This window comes from Uloborus diversus, chromosome 9 (genome assembly GCF_026930045.1).
Source record: "Uloborus diversus isolate 005 chromosome 9, Udiv.v.3.1, whole genome shotgun sequence".
NCBI classification, from domain to species: domain Eukaryota; kingdom Metazoa; phylum Arthropoda; class Arachnida; order Araneae; family Uloboridae; genus Uloborus; species Uloborus diversus.
The window spans coordinates 154,190,494-154,214,557 of record NC_072739.1 but is presented as its reverse complement, the minus strand read 5'-3'; the positions used below and the strand labels follow the sequence as shown (position 1 = coordinate 154,214,557).

Below are 24,064 nucleotides of genomic sequence, written 5' to 3'. Positions count from 1 at the left end.
TTTTAAAATTCGTTTTACATCAAAACCGGTTTGTTTTAAAGTCAAGTTTTACCGCGCAATATCGAATTTGTTTTACAATAGTCGCAAATTTCGTACCGTGTATTATCGATACTGTGTTGTACAAGTACTGTGTTGTACGAGGGACGCCTGTATAATAAGTATGATAACAGAAAAAAAAATCTGGTGAATATTAGGATACATTCTTTCCGGTTACGAAATGCATTTTTGTAACGCATGTAATTGCTTCACGTTTTATAATAAAAACTACCCTATACACACACTTACAGACCTGATTAATTTCAACTATCTATGCATAAGATATGTAAGTTATATTGAGTATATAAAATTTTTAAAACTTTAATCCTGTAAAAGAATAACAACTTGATATATTTTCTCAAAGCGTAAAATATTTGCGATTAAAAAGATAGAGTTGATGAGGTTTAGCTGTGAGCAATTTTTTAGACGGTTGATTTTTGAAAATTGTTGTAAGAAATATCTTAGCAGTGGCAATATGTACAGCATTTAAAAATTTATGATAAAAACACATTTCATAATAGTTAATATTTTATAACAGATTCCCTTATTTTTAAAATTTAGAAAAAAAGGTTTTTGATTGATACAGTTGGATTAGTTCTATTTTAACGACTACATTGCAAAAGAGTTTCATTGGGATATTTATAACAAGATTTCCAATGGTGTTTTTAAAGTATGTTTCCTAAAGTAAGTTTTTAAACCTAAGGTAAGTTTTTAAGTTTTTCCTCTCTCATTCAGACTGAACCACAATTTTTTATAATTATCCTGCAATTGAGCAAAAGTAGCGATTTATTTTGTCATCACTTCCGGTACTCAACATTTTAAAGTGCATGTTATTATTAGTATTTTTTTAAAATTTACATATTTAAAATAGTACATACGTTAAAAAAAACGTTGCTATTAGAATTTTATTACAAAAGATAACACTAATGACATATATAATGCCAATACTGAACTTTTCATTAATTTTATCAAAGCTTAAGTTTAAATTATTCCAAAATAATATTTTATTTTCATTCAACTTTAAAGAAAATCTGAGCTATTCGTGCGATTGTAGTTACTAATATATCAACTCACTGTAAATTTCCTTATCACAAGTATCAAGTGTATTTTAATTCGAAATAGAATAATTTAGAAAATTTAACATTAACAACAAAACTCCTTATATTTCTCATAAATTGAACCTTAATTTCTAAGATTAATTAGCAATATAAGCTCTTTTTTTAATTATATCTTTCCTAATTTAAAATAAACAATTTTCATAAAAAATAGTTTTTAATCTTCTAGGTTTTTACCTAGTATATATTCATAGGAAATATTAAAATTGACTTTCTCTATTAATGTATTATAAGTGGTGAGAGTACATTGGTATTATAATTTTCCTTAAAAATTCTTTGAACAACTTTTAAAGCATAATATGTTACCTGTTATCTTTTTTTTCAGCTTAACATGGTCTTGGATACCAAATAAAAGTAGCAAAATTCAAGTGCAAACAAAATTCATTGCTTAAAGTGCACTGTTATACAGAATGCAATAAGGTTTCAGCAATTTATAATTTAATATTAAAATCTGAAAACATATCTAAGAAGAACATAAATTATACGTATTACATGAAAGAATGTATTTTTAGTAAATAGTGTAAATTATCATACATTCAATTTTGAGAAAACATAATTTAAGAATTAACAATGTATGAGTCTAAAAATTATCATCTCTTTTACATACAATTGTTGTCGGCAAATATTGAGAAAATGTGCAATACTATTACTGGTTAATGTAAAAAGAATTTTTCAAATAGTGTTTTCAAAAAAGAAAGAAAAAAACCTACACATTCTACGCATTTCTATAGTCTAAATACTACGTTATGTAGTATTATTCAAAAATATTTAGTTATTAGAAACGAGTAGGTCAAAATGGAATAAGTTTTTGAAAATTTAAAAATATTGTGAAATTGATGCAAAGATTCCCTTAAAAAAGCACATTTTTTTGAAAAAATGGATGGAGGGGACATTAAATATCGGTTAATTTTCAACTCTTACGTTAGTTCTAAAGTAAAAAGTTGCAATTATTTAATATATTATGCTAAAAATAAGCACAACTGACTTTTTCACGTATGAACGTACGTCTTTAAAAATGCATAAAACATTCAAAGTTAATGTTATCTAATCCAATTTAGAAATGCAACTGCACTTTATATTACTGGTCGCCAGTGGCGCAGCGATGGGGGGGGGGGACATCCCCCAGAGCCTTTGATTTTAACATAAATGCAAATTCTTATACAGTAGTTTATGCATATGAAAGGGCTGTTTTGATGAAAAACTCCCTTTAGAAGGTATTTTTGATCAAAAATTCCCATTCAAAAGGTATTATCGATCAAAGCACCCCCTGCAGAAGGTATTTTTCATCAAAAACCCTCTCCAGAAGGTATTTTTCATCAACCCCCCAGAAGGCATTTCTAGTGCTGGCCGCTTTTCAAACGCTTCTCTTATAATGGGTAATTTTAATTCAGATAAAAATTGAAAGTTTAGAAATACATTAAGGGCAAACCGGAAATTATATACAGCTGTAATTTTATTCAAATAATATTTTTAGTGAATAAAAAATGCAACTGATAATGCAGTATACTTAGGTACAAACGAATATATGAAATACTTTTACATAAATAAATAGGGAAAAATGTAGTTGGATTGGTTCAGAAATTTTAAGTTTTTTTTTCTTCTGACGAAGCATGCTTAAAAACATAAGATTTAACCATTTAAAAAATAACTTGACGAATTTTAATATTTTTTAACATTTATTTCAATAGGTGTGCAGATTGAAATTCATTTTTTACGCTTCTGCACATGACACCACAAGTGATGAAATGCCATTTACTAATGCCATTAGCGAACAGTGCTAATTATGTCCTGGCAACGCGGTTGACAGCAAAGCATAAACATTTAGCACGACATCAGTTTTGCTGCTATGTATTTCCGTGTATTTAACGTGTTTTCCGTATTTAACGTTTTCCCCTTACTTGAATGTTTTTTGAACCAGTCCCTTGAGAAACGTAAAATAGAGGTTTCACTGCACTTCGAAGGGTTTATTTATGTTTCATACACATAGTTGCATCGATGTGTGCTTAGTTGCATCGTACGTTGTATTATATATTTAGACAAACTACATAACATTAAATTTATGCTGTATTTTAATAATGGCCTTGAAAGCAAAATATGGTTAATATAATTCGCTTTCATGAAATGTAAAAGGCATTAAAAAGGGGTTTTTCAATGGTGGGAGAAATTGCTTTCAATTAGCACAGTAGCTAACAAAAATGATTCTTTTATAAAAACGATCAATCATGTCTTTTAATTTTACAATTATGTCTTGCTATCTCTTTATTTCCAATAGTCAATTTTTTTAGAAACTTCTTTACAAGTATTTATCTTTTAAAATACGATTTTAATTTTAACGTTTCGCAAATTTTCCCTCATTCTTGTTTCGTAGAAAGTCAATATAAACTTAGTAATGTAATAATAACCATTTTACAATTAATAGCAATTAATTCTCTGAAGAAAGTTATAATGAAATAAGTAGCACGATTTTCTTCAAATAGCAATACAATTCTTCAAAAGTTTCAACAAAAACACAATATTATCACTTTTTTTACATTAATTATTATTAAAAATAAGACGATCAAAGCAACTAAGCAAGGTAGTAGGAAAAGGAAAACAAAAAGTTTATGCACATTTTTCGATGGTACAAGTAAATGGGTTATGTGTTACTTTGTGACATATAAATTGCATTTTTGAAAATAAATTGATCAGTTTTACTCAATATATTGTTTATTGAAGTTGTATGACAAATGAAACAAAAATGCTTATAAGCATTTTCTGTAATTTATATCAAGTAACTTTATTGCTGTAAACCTTACAATTATGCCACCAGAAGTGTTTGATTAAGATGAAAAATCAAAGTTCAACATAAATTTACTTTGGAACAGCAAATAAGTAAATGCAGTAAAAAAACTTTTGATTTAACACCATTTTCCGAAAAAGTTCCAAAATAAAATCTAATTTTTTTTTATGAAATAGTATTATCATATCTCAGAAAACTTTACCTAAGAATTTTTAAAAATTATTAATAACTACCAATTGTAGTTAAAATACCTTAATTTTTAAAGATATAGTTTTTATTAAACAAAATATCTTTAAAACAGTGTATGCTTTTTGATAATTGTCTTTCACAGTATATCAGGCAAAGCAGGCAGCAGGAGATTTAATTTAATAATGATTAATAAAAAATTTTTTTCAGAAACTACATTCAAACGATATGCGTTATTTATAAGAAAATGGTAAAATATCATGCATTTGCAATACATTTTATAATTATCGCAAAGTTTTGGTAAAAAACATTAATGGGTTGATGTAAGTGAAAAAAGAATAACTTAACAGCATATTTTTTAAGCACAATTTCATCAGGCTACGGAATATTTTGAGACACCTTTTTACTGTACATTTGATAGTTTTCAGTAAATACTACAGTGTTCTGTAAAAAAAGGAAAAAATAGCCATTAAATTAAAAAAATGAATATTAATCAACCAGTATAGTTTAAATAGTTTAAAACAAGGTTCTAGGAATATAATTTAAAGTTAGGAGAATGTTTCATATTTTTGAAAGAGATGATTCCAAAATCTACATAATTCCAAAACTTAATCAATTAAATATCGAAGAACCAAAACTCTCCCTTCAAAATTGTTATAAATTAAATATTAAAAAAAATATTTTTAGTATTTAATACAAATGGAGTTCAGAACTCAGTATTTCAACATTTATAAAATATAATGGTTGATTGCATATGATTGAAAAATAATAGTTTAATCTGCTAAAATATTACCCAAAAACCCAATGTTAAAGATATCGGAAATGTTTAGCATTTTTTTTGTCTAGGGCTTTGTTGAAAACAAAAACATACGTCTCGGCACTGATTTTGAGTACCACACGTGAAATAATCTTGCTTGAATGAAATCCTTTTTAGCCTACTTTCCCAGTAAAAGTCAGAAAAAGAAGAAAAAAGCATGAAAGAAGGCTTAATGCATCTTAAAAATATCGCGAAAAACAAAAAAAAGTCAAAAATAAATAAAATAATTAAATAACTATCGAAAAATTAAAAATTGGAAAGTAGTGTATTGAGATGGGGAAAAATGTCTGTCGGTCTGTCTGTCTGTCCCCTCTAATAACTTTTTAATGAATAGTCCGATTCGAAAAAACTTTTTTTTGTTCGAAAGATCTCGGCAAGGACACCTCATTCCCATATTTTACTTTTTGATTTGAACTATTTTTTGTTCAATTTTGAACAGTTCAAAAAAACTTAACATTAGCGCCTACGGGGAAATTCAAGGGAATTCCGAACTGTGAGGCAAATTTGCTTCAAACAAACTTTGTAGGAAAAAGCTATTGATGAAAAACTTATATATAAAATATCTTTTTGAGTTGAACAATTTTTCGTTCAATTTTGAACAGTTCAAATCCCTTAACAATAGCGCCTACGGGGAAACTGAAAGTCAATGTAGATTCCGTACGTGATGGCAGATTTACTTCAAACAAATTTTGCTGGAAATAGCTCTTGACGCCAAACTCCAGACTTCGACTCCGAGAATTTAGGGGCATTTGACTCCGACTCCTGTGCCCGACAATTAATCGGACTCCGACTCACCGACTTCGACTCTGACTTGGTAGCTTTGGCAAAAATTTATACACGGAGGACAAATGACTGACTCCGATTCTTAAATATTCGACTCCGACTCCTTTATCTCAAAATGAGATTGTCTTCGACTCCGACTCCGCAGCTATGGTTTTACCTGTGAAATAATTATTGTTGATATGACTTGTTTTTATTTTTACGCTAAAGTTTCAATTTAGGTACTCAGTTTTTGGCGAATAAACTCGAAGTCATTTATATTTCTACATAAAGATATGCGTAGACGATTTTTTTTTTTTTTTGACAATGAAAATTATTTCTTTAAGTTGACATTTTATTGTTTTGGTAAGTGCATTAATTCATTTAAAAAAATGTTTTTTCAACAGGGGAAAAAGAAACGATTTTTTTTTTTTTTTGATATGATGTATTTATTTTAATGAGCTTATTAATTTTAATTATTCTTTTTTCGTTTTGAAAGCTGTTAAAGATTTTTTTAATGGAAAAAAAGTGTATTAGCTGCTTTGTTTAAAAATTGCTGCTATTTTATTTGTCCGTTTTTTTTTACATACCTATTCTTTTTTTTAGATGAGTGAGGAATATTTTATTCCTAGAAGTAAGCTTTAAGTATTTTAAAAATATGTTTAAAAAAATTTGCGATTTTAGCTATTTTTGAGAATATTGATCAGGTACTAGAAAGTAGTATGGGTATACGGGAAAGTAGGCTCGTCTAGTTCTAGACAAAACTTCTTGTTTTGCTTGATGAAAAGAAAACAATTTGTTTTTTCAAGAGCACGAAACCTTTATTTTTGTGTTATTCTACCTGTTGCAGCAAAACCGATCCTTTTTTTTTTTTAAACAATTTGTACCACCCAAGATATTTTTCTTAATCTAAATATTTTCAGTGAAATACGTAACGGTTGAATGGCTAGACCAAGTGGTTTCCTTTTTTTTTATTTGCTGCAACCTTTGAAGGATTTGAATTTTCTATTTCTGTTATGTGTGTAATATTGCGATACCCCAGGATGAAGTGGCACCCTCTTTGAAAACCCTTGAAGCAGACCAAAATTTAAACATAAACTCTCAATTCAATTCATGAACGGAGTTGCGATGCAATATGATTAAATCATAAAAGGTATATCAGCAACATTTTTGTAAAACCACGCATATTTAATGAAAATTCAACTTAATAAGATTCTGAAAAACTAATACGGGTTACAAAATTGAACACATGTAATGGAAAAAACCGCTTTAAAAACCGCATCGCATCCTTCCAACAGGTTAATTATCCTCATGCATATAATAGCCAATTCACTGATCGAGTAACACCCCTGACGTCACCGACTATGAAACATGTGCCATAGCATGATAATCTTTACTAATAATAAAGCTAAAAGTCTTTCTTCAGGATGTCTGTGACGCACATAGCGCCTAGACCGTTCGGCCGATTTTCATGAAATTTGGCCCAAAATTAGTTTGTAGCATGGGGGTGTGCACCTCGAAGCGATTTTTCGAAAATTCGATTTTGTTCTTTTTATATTCTAATTTTAAGAAACTTTTTCCAAGCAAATGATCACAACGTGGAATAGTAAATCACGAAATCATCATAACGTTGAACCGTAACATGGGCGAGTCATTTAACATAGCCAATTGGCGAGAAATTCATCCTCCATTATTTGTTAATATACAGGCGAACCAAATGACCTTTTAATTTTCTGCTACGTTCAACGCCGTGCGGGTGCCACTAGTTTGATAATATTTTTTGGTAATGTTTGGCAAGCAGGGAAACGCATTATTTTAAAAAGGCTGGACTGGATCCGGTAACTTAACTGTTTTACTGGTAAGACAGTCATTTTAGGAGAATGAAGAAACAAAAAAAGTGGTCAGCAATGAAAGGTATCTACTGGAATTTCATTCATCAAAATATCACCAAACAGGCAATGGCTTCGTTCAAATGTAGAAGCAATTGTCACCCGTCATATCTTGACGGGCGATTTTCAAGTTAATAAATAAAAATTAAGTGGAACAGATATTTTAATGTTTCAAAGTGACACATTTTATGATAGAATACAATGCCTGTAGCGTCATAAAAAGGCATAACAGTTTCCTAGGGCTCCCAACAGACTTTTAATTTTTGGAGGAGGACTATATTCTAAAACGGGGAGATTAAACAGATCATAATATTAACTCTTTCAAATGTTAAAAATAGGGACGTACAGATTAATCGGTAGAATTCAGTAAACGGTCCTTTTGATGATTAGGAAAGAAAGTCGAAAAAATGTAATTAACTAAAACACTCGCCCTTTTTTTTTAAAGTAGTCATTAAGCAGCAGCCTTGTATTTTCTTTTCATTTTTTTTTAAAAATTCTTTGCTCGGTTTACGTAATTTCATCTTCGGTTTTTCTTTTAATGAAACAAATGTAACACACTAGTGAAATATTATTTAGAAAATATTTTTCAAAGATTTGCCTTGCTAAAATAAAATCTCTAAATTAGAATGAAAGCATTTCATGAAGACACGTAAAAATAAAGTGCTTTATAGTGATAAAAAGCTGCAAATAAAACAAGATGAGAAAAAGAGAAATTATGAAAGAAAGTTCTCGAACTTAGAAAAAATATATATATATATATTTTACACAACTCGAAAATACGTTTTAACCTGACGAATTAAAATTTTGAGACACTTAAAACAATGGACAACTATTAAAACCAAAGAAATTATCGCAACGTGGAAATTACAGTAATTTAGCTTTTATGAATTTTTCATAAAGTAAAACTTGCTGCACGTATCTGATGTTGCTCATTGCGGTAACTGATGAGTATCGTTAAAAATCTGATGTGCTGGCAATGATTTTGAGGATGTTTTGGAAAACGATTTTTAAATTTCTCCTGCCGTTGCTGATACTGAGCGACATTCTGATTCTGTGACACTTCAGTTAGCTTCGAAAAACTACTGCTTAGGTACACGAGATTAAGTTTTCTTGTTATTTGAATGGCAACAAGGGCAAATAAGATTCACTTTTCAATCGTCGCTACTTGAAGTTTCAGTGTGTTTTACATAGTCTCAAAATCAGTGATTTTCGCTTATGGGTTATTCTCAAGAAAATAGTGCAAATTATGTCCGACACTTTGGATTTTGTCTCTCAATTTTAACAATTACCACTGGTTGATAATTTTTTATTGATTGCCCTTTAATTTAGTTAAGTATTAATATTTTGTACGTAAGTAAATTATGAGTGGCTTAAAATATTTTGTTTTGGAACAAGAGGCCAATATTAGGTGTCCCAACTTCAAATCATCAGGACTTAAAATGATTATTTAAGATTATGCTGAAATGTAAAAATATAAAATATCAGTTTAATTTTATCTTTTCCTTAAAAATAGTTCTAGGAATACAACTTAAAAAAACCAACTGAAAATAGTTTTGTTAATGTCAAAATATTTTCCTTTATTTATATTGTCCATTCAGTAACAACTATTTCAAAAATAAAATAAGCAATTTTATTCAATTTGGTGTAAGTAGCAGTGAAATAGCCTGTATAACTTATCTTTGTCAAAATGAAGAAATTATAAATTTGGTTTGAAAATTACTGTACATCAAGAAATAACAATGTAGTTTATAATAGAACTTGAATTGAAACATTTTTTTAAAAATGTAAATTACATTTAAGAGCCTAAGAAAATACATGCCTAAGAAAAAAAAAAGAAAAACAAAAACAAAAAACAAAATCGGAAGTTTTTCACCTTTTTTCATGGGACAAAGTGAAAAACAAAATAATTTTAAATTTGATTATTAAAAATATTTTTGATCAAAATAATGAGTAAATGAAAGAATAAATGAATGGATAATGAATCAATAATAATCAAATGAATAAATAAATGAGTAAATTCATATAGAGAAATAATTTAATGAACAAAATAGTGAATGCATAAGAAAATAAGTGAATTAAGGAAGAAATAAATGAAGTATCTGTAAGTTAATTGCAAGAACTTTATCATTTCATTATAACAAAAATAATTTTGGAATTACAAATAAATAAATAAATAATTAAATTAAAAAAAAAATATTATAAGTATCAATTTTTAAAAACTGTTCGTATTTTCATATTCTTTGGTCTTCAAATGTAATTTTTTCCTCACTGGAGTGGACATGCGTTACTACATAAATGAAAATATTACCAGGTAGCAGGCGCTAAAAATAGCATTAATATTTCACTTTTAATATGATTCAATTGTTTACTCAACCAACAGTGGAAAAATTGAAACCAGATTTTAAAAAAAAGATTAAAATCGCCAAATTTGTTGCCCAGTTGGCGACAAAACTTGGCGACCAAAAGACTGGCGATATGTCGCCAAGTGTCCGCCAAATTATAACACCACTTGAGTTTACATCGAAATTAACAATGATTTCCCCCCAAAAAGGGGCAAAAGACCCCCCTTTGGAGCATACGAATGCAACCAAAAAGGAAGGTGCACAACTAGACCCCACTAGGAGTCTACATACCAAATTTCAACTTTCTAGGACATTCCGTTCTTGAGTTATGCGACATACATACACACATACGCATACATACGTACATACAGACGTCATGAGAAAACTCGTTGTAATTAACTCGAGGATCGTCAAAATGGATATTTGGGGTGTCAGTACGTTCCCAGGCACATATCCACGTGTGGTCGGGTTGAAAAAAAAACTCAACATTCATTTGGGGGTGAGCAAAATGGAAATTAAGGCCGATTTTTGGGTGAAAATTTTTTCGCGAATACAATACTTCCTTTTTTTGTAAAAGGAAGTAAAAAATAGTTGGCGAATATTATTTTAATTGATAAACAGAATTCAAAAGTGTCGGACATAATTTGCACCATTTTCGTGAGAATGGCCCTTATCTTTAACAACAAGCAGTTAAATGACAATATTTCAAAACTAATCAATGCTTGTGAGCATTTGTTTTCAAAGCGCAAAGTATAGACACATAAAGAAATAAATGAAACCCTATATAACAAGTGACAAAGAGATCGACACAACATTTGTTTCTCTGATCGTACCGCACAAACATTTTCACGTCAAAACACGGCTCCAGCCGTTGTGACGTCATTTGCAACGGAGATTCAACACTCCAATGCACACTCCAGGCAGGAGTGTTCAAACGAAAAACGACCAATCAGAACAACTTAACCATCAGCCTGTTTGTCAAATATAGAGTGGATGCCACATTGCCATGGACTTTCGAGGGTTCTGTATCATGTTATCCCAATGAACAGATCCTTGTCCGTGACCCCTGTGCCCTAGGACACATGTACCGAGAAGCGGGCTGTGTCCATGGTGGCAGTTCACCACGCTCACTACCAGGTGGCAGTGCTTGAGGTCGTCTTCTGTGACGTCGAAGCTGATGGCTTCATTCCACACTGGATTGTTTGCACCCTTCTTAGTGGTTGTTTTTTTCTTCTTTATCTTCTTGTTGTCACCAGAAGTGAGACTCACTTTCACGTATGCATCTGAAAGGAGAGAAATAAATCGTTTTAATATGTAACATTGATGTTATACCCGAATCAAAATTTAAATAAACCTGTAAACGTTGATGCAAGTACTAAGTAAAATTATTCACAATCAACACAACATTGTGATTGTTGCATGATGCATAGAAAACTTGTTGGGATTCCTGCGCTTGCTCAAATGACTACTTGGCCTACTTTCTCAAAAAAGTAATTAAAAAAAATTGATGACATGAAAGCACTTTAATATATTGCAAAAATGTTGAAAAAGAATACAGTGAAAAATGCATTAAACAAATAGCTATTGAAAATATTATTTTATAGAAAAGAGCTTCTGATGTAGAGAGTGCCTTGAGTTGGGGGGGGGGGGGGACTCGTGAAAAATCACCAGGCTGGTATTGGATGTGGAATCCTATTTTTGGCGTCAAATTAGTCGAGATATCACTAAATTTTTGCCAAATTTGGCGATATATTTCCAAATACCGATATCAATATTTATCTTTCTCCTTTTCTAAGCATGTCTCATTCCTCTTAATGAATTCAGTGATTACTCTTTCTTCGACAGCCATCACTGACGCAGTAAATGGTTATCCAACAAGTTGCCTTCCATTGCTGTAGCCTTGCGTTTGATTGAGATGCGATATATGGATGTAAAAATTGACTTATTCTGAATACCCAGGCTGAATATAGTTTGACCGTGAAGTATCTTCTACTTAAACCCTCCATTACACATAATATAAGAGTAAACAAATGGACTGAACTAAAGAATTTGGTGGAGATATTTGACAGCAAGGTAAGAAAAGCACAGCACAGCTATTTGAAAATATTACGGTAAACTGGGGCTACTTGAGCCTCCAGGGGCTACTTGAACCCTTGAAAAAAAGTATGCCCGCCTTGCCTTCGATATTTGAGTTAAACCGAACCATTGTTTCGGTCACTCGTCTGGTCAGTGCTAGTTCTGTATTAGCCTCCAGTTTGTTTGGCACTCTAGGCTTCCTTAAGAGGTTTTCCACCTCCAGTTCAGTCACGCCTATGCCGGGCTGTTGAATGCTAATAAGCACAAAACTTCAGTCCTCGGCTGGAATTGACTGATCTGGTGGTGTATTTTATGTAGTTGTTTTTAGTGTCTGCAAGCTTTCACATGTAAGTTCATCGAAACATCTAATATCATCAAGGTCAAGATAGTTTTATCCTTGCCTTCTGTTTCTTAATAAAATAAGTGTTTCAAGGTTATAGCTATATAATTAACAGAGTAACTAATATAAGTTAGTAAAAGTGCACTGGTGGACTTGAAATGGGGCTACTTGAACCCAGCGTTCAAGCAACCCCACACCACATTTCATCCCTAAATTATGTTGAGTAAGGTTTGTAATCTTTTAAAATAAAGTGGTTGGCTTCTGTTTATAACCGTTTGTTTACAGATCTGGGGATAAAAAGGGTCTGAAAGTAAAAGCGAACCCCTTGAAGTAGGAAATAATGCGGATAATCAAGAGGAAAAATTACAGTTGATTTCCAGATTCAACTAATTCCGGAGAAATGTCCTAGAGAGTGGCATCAACCCATTCTGAATAAGTATATCACCTCTAAAAAGGAAATTAAAAGAACGTTCACGAAACAATCCTGGGCATCCTGTAGTATTTAGTGCTAAGGAAGAGCCGGTAATAAATAATATCAGGGAAAATAAATCCATCCAAGCCATTAAATTGAGGAGTTTTCATTTTTTCTAATGTTTAAATAATGAGCATTTCAATTGTTTTTAGCTGTAGTTAGATTATATTTCTAGTTGAGAAATTATATTTGTTTAAAAATATGCTTTTATGTATACGTTCATTTTATATTAATTAATATAAATAACTTGCAATTTATATAAATGGTTTGCTCACTAGCATGTACGTTTTGAGTTTATTTTTCAAAATCATTGGTCTTTCTTGATATTACCACCTGTTTTACAGCTTTTTCTAATGGATTTGCTGAGGGGGACCAAGTATCCCCAGCGTGGGGCTACTTGAACCCAATTTTCAAAAATAGAAATAAAATATAAAGAGTTAAAATTTTTCTTTAAAGCTGATAGAAAAACGTCTAAAACGAGATAAAAACAAGGTTATTAGTTCACATTATGGGTGTAACCAAAATTCAGTGTAAAACTCGCAAAAAATATGAAAATTCGGGTCCAAGTAGTCCCACTGTACGGTACCAACTTGGACTAGGTTTCGGTGATTTTAAACTGGTAACTTGTCAAGTAATCTTTAACACCAAATTGATACTTGTGATACTTGGGACAGTTTTAACTTTTACCTTTTGTAGCATATTAATCATGCGTTTTCCAATTTGAACAAAATATTCTGTTTTATGGTAGAGCCCTAGTACTTCATCCTACGGCGAAGTATAGATGTGTAGACACGTCCCTTAAAATTAAAAAAAAAAAAAATGTCGTAAGGGCTCTCGTCCCTTACTTGGGACATTTTCATTTTAATTTCTGGTTCACTCATGCAGCAATAGATAACAACTTGGGACACTTATTATCATTTTATAGAAGTTTCTTTTACTACTAAATAAATGAAAACTGTCAGTAGATAAAAATAATACAATCTTGCTGACTTTTGCCAATTTCAGAACGTATACTTTCACTGAAAATATTAAATCTCTAGCTAATATTCTTCATTCTTTTGAATGTAATGGTTCGGCAGTCTACTCAACATTTGGGAACTTAAAATCATTTTGTGAGCCCTAATGGTTCCATATGCAACTAATTTTTAGCTTCTCCTTTTGATATTGTTTTCGACCAAAACATTTTTACATTCAGTTTCATTCCTTAACTATACGTAAAATTAAAAAAATAAAATAAAAATAAATAAATTTAAAAAATATATTAATTTGATTTTTTGGCATCTTGAATTCAAATTATGTTTTTCGCAATCACGAGCGTATGTGTGTATGAATGCGCGTGTGTTTGTGTAGGCGCATGTGTGTGGGTGCGCGTGTGTGTATGTATGCATGTGTGTGCGTGTTATGTATGCATTGCTGTGTGTGTACACGCGCGTGTGTGTAGGCGTTCGTGTGTGTGTATGTAGGCATATGTGCTTGTGTCTGTGTGCAGGCATGAGTGTGTGTGTGTGTGTAGGAGTGTGTGTTTGTGTCTGTGCGCAGGCATGAGTGTGTGTAGGCGTGTGTGTGTGTAGGATATGAACGCAACCTGGAGACGGCTTTCGCAAGAGGAGCAGCATCGTGAGGTCGGTCGACGCGACGGTGGTGCTGGCAGAGGGAGGTGGTGGGAAAATAAAATCATACGAATTCAAAACAGTCAAAGTGAGAACAATAAGCAATCGTGATTGCTCAGAAAAAAATAAATAAATAAAAAAAAAATAATTAAAAAAAATAAATAAAAATAAATAAATAATTTGAATTAGTTAAGGGTATTCAAATGTGCACAAATAGCACGCAAGAGCGTAGAAAGTGAGAAGAAGAGCGAAAAAATTCCAACTAATGCTGTTTAGTTATGACTAGCTGCGTTGCCCGGCTTTGCCCGGTCCTACTTGAAAATAAAAATTGTGTCAAGTGACGTATATTCAACAATCAGGCGTAAAAAATAAATAAAAAAAAAAACATCAGGATTTCCCTTCCAAACAATGACGGCAAATATTAAAATACTTTTAAGAAATTAAATCCAGAGAAATGGATTTAAAATGCGTAACCATGGAAACACAAAATAAAATAAGTTTAAGGAATTAAAATGCAAAAAGAAAATGGTTCACAATTTGAATGAAATCGAGATTTCTGAAACTTGATTTAAAAAGGCTTGTAACTTTTTTTCCTTTAGAGATAAAAACTTATTTTTTCGACCATAGGTCAAGTTAATTCTGGAGTAAAAAAGGTCACTTTTTCCAGTGACGTCAAAAAGAAAGCTGTGGGACAATTCCTTCACTTTTTATTGATTTATTTAATGAAGAAAGTAATATATAAATTTCAGCTAAGCCTAAAAAAAATCGAGCTAAAAACGCAAATAACTCCCGCTGTAATAAAGTTAGAGCATTGAAACAAGTGGCGTAGAACGCGGAAAGTTCTACCCTTTCGAACGATATGTAATATTAATATGTGCAAATAATTTTTCACCTCCATATTCGGGAATTTATATGAAAATTGGGCCTAAATTGGAATAAAAAAAGAACTATTCATCGAATTGTTTTCGAACTGGTCTGCAAACCTTCTCAGGACTTAAAGGAACAAACTGTTAAAATTTCAGCGCAATCGGCTGGGTAGTTCTTGAGTTTTACGAGTTCAAACAAACAGACGCTTTTTGGAGACTTCATTTTATACTATATAGAGATATGTAACCAAATTTATTTTCAGACTTAAAAATCTCATATTTGTAGAAATTTTAAAAATAATTAAACTTACCCACAGTGCAGATCCATCGAAGGTTAACTCACACACCCTCGAGAGATAACTTATCATTTACCTTGTAACATCATTTATCAATTACTGGTGGAAAACTGACAGGTGTACATTACATTACACTTTAGGGTCCTCCGTACCTACTACTACATGTGGTTTAAACAGTTGGAAGAGACCCTGAAGACAGTTCTGTTTTTTGATCCAGATTAGGAGATCAGCAACCACTGATCCAGCACCCCGAGAGGTATTGATTTGTAACGAGAGCTTGAAGGACTTTATGATCACAAAATATTTAACATACCCCAGTCACCATCAACGAACATGGAACATCTTCGACTGGCTGCCATTGAACTCGGGACCCTCCAGTTAGTCACGAGTCCGACGTTCTACTAATCAATTCATCACGTCCCTGACAGATGTACAAGCACTGTTTTTAATTCTTTAAATCAGGGGTGCACACCTGGGGGGGGGTGAAGGGGCATGGCGACAAATTTTTTTTAGGGGGGTTGTTTTGAGGGGTATTTCTTTCTTTTCTGGGGCTTCTTACTTTTGAGAGGTGTTTAGGGGGGAGGGACAACAGAGTGGTTCAAAAATACATGTAAAAAAAGTTTCTCCTAGATACCGGGACACTATCAATATTTTTAGACTTATGAATAGCAATATACTGGAAGAATTTTAGCTTCCTATTTTAACTGAAAGAGGGTGCTCAACCCCCTCCCCCAATCTTCAATAGTATGGGGAGGGGGGTTAAAAATACTTCGAACTAAAAAAACAATGCTACATATTATAATATACTCAAGAAATATGCATATACATTGCAATAAAACAGTTATTTACGAAAAAAACAGCTGGGGTAATTATATATTTCACAATTTGTGGCATTTTCTATGATACGGTTAATGTTAAATTAAGGGGTCATGGACCACCGTCTTAAAATTTGTGTAAGAAGTTAAAACTTTTACAGCATATTACTATTAGTAAGTGTAAAGAAAAAATAGGGGGTGTCCTGGACTCTTGCTGAAACCCCCTTGCTCTTAGGGACGGGGTAGGGAACCCTTGCTCTTAGAGACGGGGGGGGGGGGAACCCTTGCTCCTAGGGACGGGGAAGGAACCCTTGCTCTTAGGGACGGGGAGGGAACCCTTGCTCTTAGGGACGGGGAGGGAACCCTTGCTCTTAGGGACGGAGAGGGAACTCTTGCTCTTAGAGACGGCGAGGGAACCTTTGCTCTTAGGGACGGGGGGGGGAACCCTTGCTCCTAGGGACGGGGAAGGAACCCTTGCTCTTAGAGACGGGGAGGGAACCTTTGCTCTTAGGGACGGAGGGGGGGGGGGGGGAACCCTTGCTCTTAGGGACGGGGAGGGAACCCTTGCTCTTAGGGACGGAGAGGGAACTCTTGCTCTTAGAGACGGGGAGGGAATCCTTGCTCTTAGGGGCGGGGGAGGGAACCTTTGCTCTTAGGGACGGGGGGGGGGGAACCCTTGCTCTTAGGGACGGGGGAGGGAACCCTTGCTCTTAGGGACGGGGGGGGTGGAACCCTTGCTATTAGTGACGGGGAGGGGGCAACCCTAATTCGAATAGAGTTCTTTCAAAACATCAATATATTTTTTCGGAGACTGATTGACAGTGGGGACCTTGAGGATTACCTGGATAATCTTTGTTGTCTGAAGATACAAGATTGGAAGCCTTCAACACCACAAGCGTCAGCCTCCCGGCAGACGGCAGGTAGCTCAAAGACAGTAGTATCTCGGGTCGGTCTTGAGAAACCTGAAAAGCATTAAGCAATAGTTTTATTCAACGCCATTTTTGCTTTTTATTTTATAAATCCAGCACATAAAAACAAACTCAATTTCTTATACAGAAATGAAGTCTATCAATGACTGCATGATTTTACCTCATGTTTCGTTCAAAAATGAAACTAATTACTACACTAAAAACGATTCAGAAACGTTCCTGGAAAATAATGGGCAGCTGATGTGCCCAATTTCTTCCAGTAACAAATTTTGGAAAAACCAGGAACGTTTACCGCTAAAAGTCAGTAACCTTTCTGAAACTAACCTTGAAACTTTCTGAATAAGTGCAAAATCTTCCCTGTTAAAGCCATTCATGTCTCTAAAACCATAATAAGTAGTCAAAAAATCAGTAATCCAACGTCAAAAAGCACAAAAATTGCAAAATATTACTGACACGTGTTTCGGTGTTACAAGGAACACCTTTTTCAATGCAAAGAAGTGTGAGCTTCTGGATGAAAAGTCATCCGAGAAAAGCAACACGGCGGAACAGGAGATAGTATAAATATCAAAAAAATAGAAATTAAACAAAACAAAAAAGATAAAATGACACCTGGAGGCAAAATTTATTGTATAATTCCATCAGGAAAAAACTGTTAAGTAATAAATTTTCCAAGAAAACCCATAAACAATGCAAAAAGTCCAAAAATGAAACCACTCTGAATAAATTAGCAATAAATTTACCAGTGGGAAAAAACTATGTATGGTAGCAATGTATCAAATGGAGAAATGCAGGAAAACACAAAGTGAAGGATAAACATATTGGAATTAGATAATTACGAAACGAAATAAGAAAGCAAAAAATGAAAAAATAAAAGTAAGAAATGTACAACATTTACATAAAAATAATAGAAAAACTAAACCAATTTTAGTGTCTGCAATATTTTGCAATTTTTGTGCTTTTTGACGTTGGATTACTGATTTTTTGAATCTTCAGCACAAAGGTATTTATTCGTTATTCGTTACATAATAAGTAGATTTAGTGTTACTGATTTACCAAGAAGGCTCCACAAAAATCAAAGCAACCACGGCCGAAGCTATACAAGAAGCAACCAAGCATATCTCTTGACTACAATTCCTGCCTTGCAAAGCTGTAGCTATCCATTGACCTTTTCTCTCTCATTGAGAGCTTAGTCAATCTGGACAGGCCGTAAGCAACCTTAGGCCTATACACTTAACCCATTCTTTGCCCCGGCCGATACAGGATCGGCCGCGCAGTTTGTGTTAATACTGCCCCGGCCGATTCAGGCTCGTCGCAAGAAAATGGTTCCTAACTGCCCTCGACGATCCTGTGTCGTCACGGCGTTTCTAGCAGTTTTTGCTTCGGCCGAATATGTGTCGGCGATCCTTCCAGGGGCAGAACCCTGTAATTGCGCTTCTCTGTTGGGTTCTGGAGCTTTTAGGGGAGCGGTAATCAAGCTTTGTTCTGAGACAAAAGGGATGTAATTTATAGTATTTCACGGAACTTGTTGTAATTTATTTTACTAAGATATTAACTTTTCAAGTGCTCTTTGATGGGACACGTATAATGCTTCAAATAATCAGGCATTATATTTTTATCTTTTCGTGGAAGCTTTGTTTCTTAGCGTTCTGGCATTTGAACTCCTGATGAACAAGTGTGAAAATATTCCCTTACATATTTATCAATATTTCTATGCCTGAATAAAGCAAATAAACAGAAATATGTTTTTCCTGTTATCAAAAATCCACCTTCTTACGCAAGTATCCTTCCCTAAATTGTTCATAATTCTCAAATTTTATAATTTATTTTCGCAATATTATTTTTTAAAATTATCTTATATATCTTAATTTTGTACGAGTATGTTTTTTTTTATTATAATGTGTTTCCTACGCTTTTTATTTTTTTGTATACTATTATTATTATTTATTACTTATTTATTTTTAAATCACGATATTTTGAAACGCAAATTATATCTTTTTATATACGCGGCACCATTTGATGGATTTTTAGTGATACGGTTTTGAATATTTTTTATTTCACGAAAAAAAAAAAATGACGACCGCATTGACTATATGTAAAAGTTGACTATGTAAAACATAAAATAGATACGACAGTACGAATAAAATGATAATATCTTGAGTTCTTTTGTTATACGCTTTACTCATAAGAAACGAAACATTCCGTATCTCCCATTCTTTTTCAGATTTTACTTATTATCTTAAAATAGCTCCATGTTTTAATTGTACCTTCTTTTATGAGATTTTAAAAATATAAATTAAATATTTGGTTTCTTTTCAATAATCAAATTGCCATAATTAGTAAATAATCATATGAAACTAACTAAAATTTATCCAAGTATGTTTAAAAAAAAGATTTAAAATCCGACTCTATTTCAAGCAAGATCTCCTTTTTTCTTCCTTCTGAAGACATGTTTCGTCATATAAGCATAAAAGCTTGCTTTGAAATTCTTTTCTGAGCTAAACTGTTTTGTTGTAAGAAAATAATGTGGAAGGGTTGACCACAAAACACTAAAACCTTCTGACCATTCTTTGAATGGAACTAACTTGCTCGGATGTTTGCAAAGAGGGTCCTTGGAGAATAAAGACCTCCCAGTCGGTCTAGTTATTCCTCTCTCAGCTGGGGGCTTTTAGTTGCATGCACAAAAGTATCCTTTAGGGAAATAGGGGATTAGCCGCAAGTTTTGATCTTTTGTAATCATTTATCTTTAAAATACTTCCCACGCTTGAGCAACTGATATCTGGGCATTCAGAAGGGATTTAAAAGTCACCTGAATTACGATAAAAGTCGACCATAGTCCTGCCATCAAAGGGTTCTGTGTTTATTGGTCGTTTTGAAGTGTCACAATATATCAAAAGGCACCGAAGAATACTTTTTATCCTCTTAGAATATCATTCCCACACTTAAAGCGTTTTTGTCCATTCAGCGTTTTGTCCACTTGCTCACACGTTGGATCGATCAGTCAATTGTTTGAAGAATGTTTTGTTGAGGCCTTTTGAAAGATAGATCATCTTACGTTTAACAGTAAAAGAAAAAAAAAAGATATACTGAGATAAAAGCAAAAAGAAAAATAAATTAATAAAATAATTAGTGTTATGAAAATAATTTCTTTTCGTCCAATCCTCTATTGTTTCTTATTTTCCTGTTATGTACTGCGTAAATGTATGAATATTTCAGCACATATTAGCAACCTTGTATTTTATTGCACTATTTAATTCAGCGCTTAAAAACAAATAAAGCGAAGCGATTTTCGAATGCAAGCTGAACAGCAAAAACAACATTAAAATACCGATAGCAAAATGGGGAGAAAAGTGTTATTACAACGTAGCAAAAAGCAACTCCGTTTCGTTATCTGCGGCATGCGCGTTAAGGGTTTTCGGGCTGGTCATCGAATGGGTTAATAAACACGTTCATTCACTCTTTAAACTGGTTGGTAAAAATATTTTCCACAACAGTGAAAAGTCTGCACGCGTGCAACTTGTAGCGATTCAGGAAACTTTTTTGTGAAGATACTTGTTTTTACGGGGAAATAGGTGAAAACGTGTGAAATCACGAGACGTTCCGCGGAAATAACCAGCAACGTTTCGGAATATTTTTACAGTGTATGTAATTAGCATGAAATAAATGCCTTCGAACAGAAAATTGAAAACGAATATCCAGCTACGTCGAAAACGCATACAATTTGCAAAACATAGACTACTCATGCTTCCAAGTTATAGGAACCTCTGCTTCAATGCAAAATGTGTGAGCGTATGACTGTTCTACGATTGTAGGAATTTACGCCTGTTAGTGGCATACATCAGAGTTGCAAAAGACGTTTTTCGTAATCGCGACATACTTATAAACTTTTTCAGTTTTTCAGTTTTCTTAATGCTGTTAATTATAATTTTTATGGTTTAAGCATTGCAAAATGAGTGTTTTTCGTTACGAAATGAGTTGCTTCACAAAGTTTATAAATGAAGGGATCAACAGTTATTTTTATCAATAATAATTAAATAATCAAAAATTGGATTAATACTACAATGACTGTTTTGGAATTAAGTTCACAAAGTTGAAGCAAAAGTACCACTACCATTCTTGGTTTTACGCAAAATAGTTTCAAAGAGAATGTCCGTTTTGGGGTACATACCATATAACCATTTCCTCTTTTCCGCTATTTTTTTAAAAACTATTACTGAACTAAATTCCATTACTAGAAACCGAAGTAAAGCAAAAGAAAACATCACAAAATTTGTAACTTAGATGTAAACTAGAGGTCATGAAACAAGAAATCTAGAGAATGACTAGACCAGAACGAGCCAATTATTGCCAGTCTCAGAAATGCATCGTTCGCGTCGCTTAAGACAGTTATTTCCTCAGGGAATTCCCTCCTCAATTCCAGTCATGAAATCTAGCTCCATATCATATTTGTTAATTAACCAAAAGTGGTTTTAAGTATTTTTACCACATCAGCATTCTGTAGTGATGAAAACTCTTAGTTCAACAAATCTCTCTGAATTTTTCCAACCATTTTGTTTTACAAATCATACTACAGTATTTGCAAATAGGGGCAAATGCCCATATTCTGCTCTTTTGGTGGCACATTCGAGCATTAGCTTTAATTAAGAAAGTATAAACAGGAAGCAAACAGCAATAGTTATCACATTACATGCTTTACAAAGTAACCGCCATCCCTTGTTAAACTAAGAATTTTTATCACTACAGAATGCTGATGTGGTAAAAATACTTAAAACCAAGGTTGGTTAATTAACAAATATGATATGGAGCTAGATATCATGATTGGAATTTAGGAGGGAATTCCCTGAGGAAATAACTAGCTTAAACGACGCGAGCGATGCATTTCTGAGACTGGCAATAATCTGGTCTAGTCATTCTCTAGATTTCTTGTTTCATGGCCTCTAGTTTACATCTAAGTTAAAAATTTTGTGATGTTTTCTTTTGCTTTACTTCGGTTCCTAGAAATAATCCTGGGCTTCAGGGTCAGTAACAGTTAAAAAAAAAAAAAAAATACTCGTCAATTTTCTTATTTGACAAAAAATTTTAAACATAGTTATAGCAGCGTTCTAAATTTTGTCAAGCCTTTTAGTGGGAAAATAGAATGAACTCCGGTAAAAGAATTACAAGCTGCCCTCGTGGAAGTAAAGACGGTCTTACAGTTCTTACAGACATTTCTCACACAGTGTAATCTAAGTATTACCTGTAATTACAGTAGAACCTCGTTTATCCGGCTCCTGTATATCCAGCTCAAATTTTTAACAGTTAAAAAAGTGTATTCACTTTAATAATAATTTTGAATTATAATAACAAGAACCGAACTATAAATACACCAAGCATTCGCTTACTATTTGATAAGATGTACAACTTCTGCACAGGTCGTACAATAAACTGTGGTAATCTAAAAAATAACATACCATGCTTGGAGCACCCGTTCAAGCGAAAACATGACTGAGCGCATGCGCGCAAACATCCTTTTCCGTAGCCTGATTCCTATTCCTATTCAGAGTCACAACTGACTACAACTGTATTTATGCCGAAGACTGCATACTAAGTGCCTTGCCTCCATTATTTTATTTACCGATAGATGGCAGCACCATCACCGGATCGAACAGTTAATGAGAATTTAGAACTAGTCCAGGAGCTAATAGTTACCTAGTACTAGCACCCCCAGAGGTATCGTTTCACATTGAGACCACGAGCATATTTAACGTCGCCCAGTCCCCTTTAATGACGACGGTGGATCTTCGACCATCGAGGTTCGAACTCAGGACCCTCCTTCCCCGAATCCGACACTCTACCGATCGGGCTACCACGGCCCCTTTTGACCATTTAATTCAAGATTCGAGCGTTCATTGGCGGACGGTGGTCGCATCTACGAAATTGTGCATCCAGTTACACTACATCTATGGTATAACCACCATGTACGTACACACGTAATTTAGTCTTTAATTTCATAGAAACTTGAAGTTAAGTAACTCACTCTTCCACTTTTGTGAATTTCGCTCCAGACCTCGAGCTCTGACGTTATGTCCAGTTCGCACATGCTGAGCCGCACTTCGCCAGTGACGTCATTGCGACTGAAACGGTCGTAGTCGAAGACTTGAAACAAGAGCGTCTTCTCGACCAGTTCTTCGTAGCTCACCGGGAACTTGAAAATCTCGTTGAAGAAGGGGTCCGGACAGTTGCGCCGGATGTCCGTCCTCCGGACCTTGGAGTCCACTTCCGGCAATAACGACACTTGCACGTAGGGATCGTTGAAACCGTTTGCAGACAGCGTGCCAAGGTCCAAGGCTGTGAAGAGAAGTAACATCATTTTACATCGTCAGATCATTTGATCGAGTCTTACTATACTGCCGTAGGAAGGTAATGCGCAGTTTTTGCATATTTGTCTTCTATTATACTTTAGCTTTGTTGCACACTAGTGGTACCCGCACGGCTTTGCCCGCAGTGTAAAATTTAAAGGTCTTTTGGTTTGCCTGTATATTTACAAATAATGTATAGTGAATTTCTCGCCAACTGGCTTGCCCATGTTACGGTTCCACGTTATGATAACTGGGTAATTTACTCGTCCATCTAATAATTTTGCTCGGGAAAATGTTCTTAAAACTAGAATAGAAAAAGAACAAAGTCGAATTTTCGAAAAATCTCTTCAAGGTGCACACCCTCATGCTATAAACTAAATTTGTGCCAAATTTCATGAAAAT

General features: G+C 33.4%; 1 protein-coding gene across 1 annotated transcript in view; it reads right to left on the bottom strand.

The window, feature by feature from the left end:
* Positions 1 to 10,901: 10,901 nt before the first annotated feature.
* LOC129230568 (synaptotagmin-6-like) overlaps positions 10,902 to 24,064 on the bottom strand; it is a 145,707-nt gene continuing 132,544 nt past the window's right edge. Inside the window, exons 5-7 of the mRNA XM_054864972.1 lie at positions 23,341 to 23,651; positions 17,240 to 17,360; positions 10,902 to 11,206 (exon numbers count right to left, since the gene is read on the bottom strand). Coding sequence (XP_054720947.1) covers positions 10,902 to 11,206; positions 17,240 to 17,360; positions 23,341 to 23,651 — 737 coding nt within the window. The remainder of the gene's footprint in view (positions 11,207 to 17,239; positions 17,361 to 23,340; positions 23,652 to 24,064) is intronic.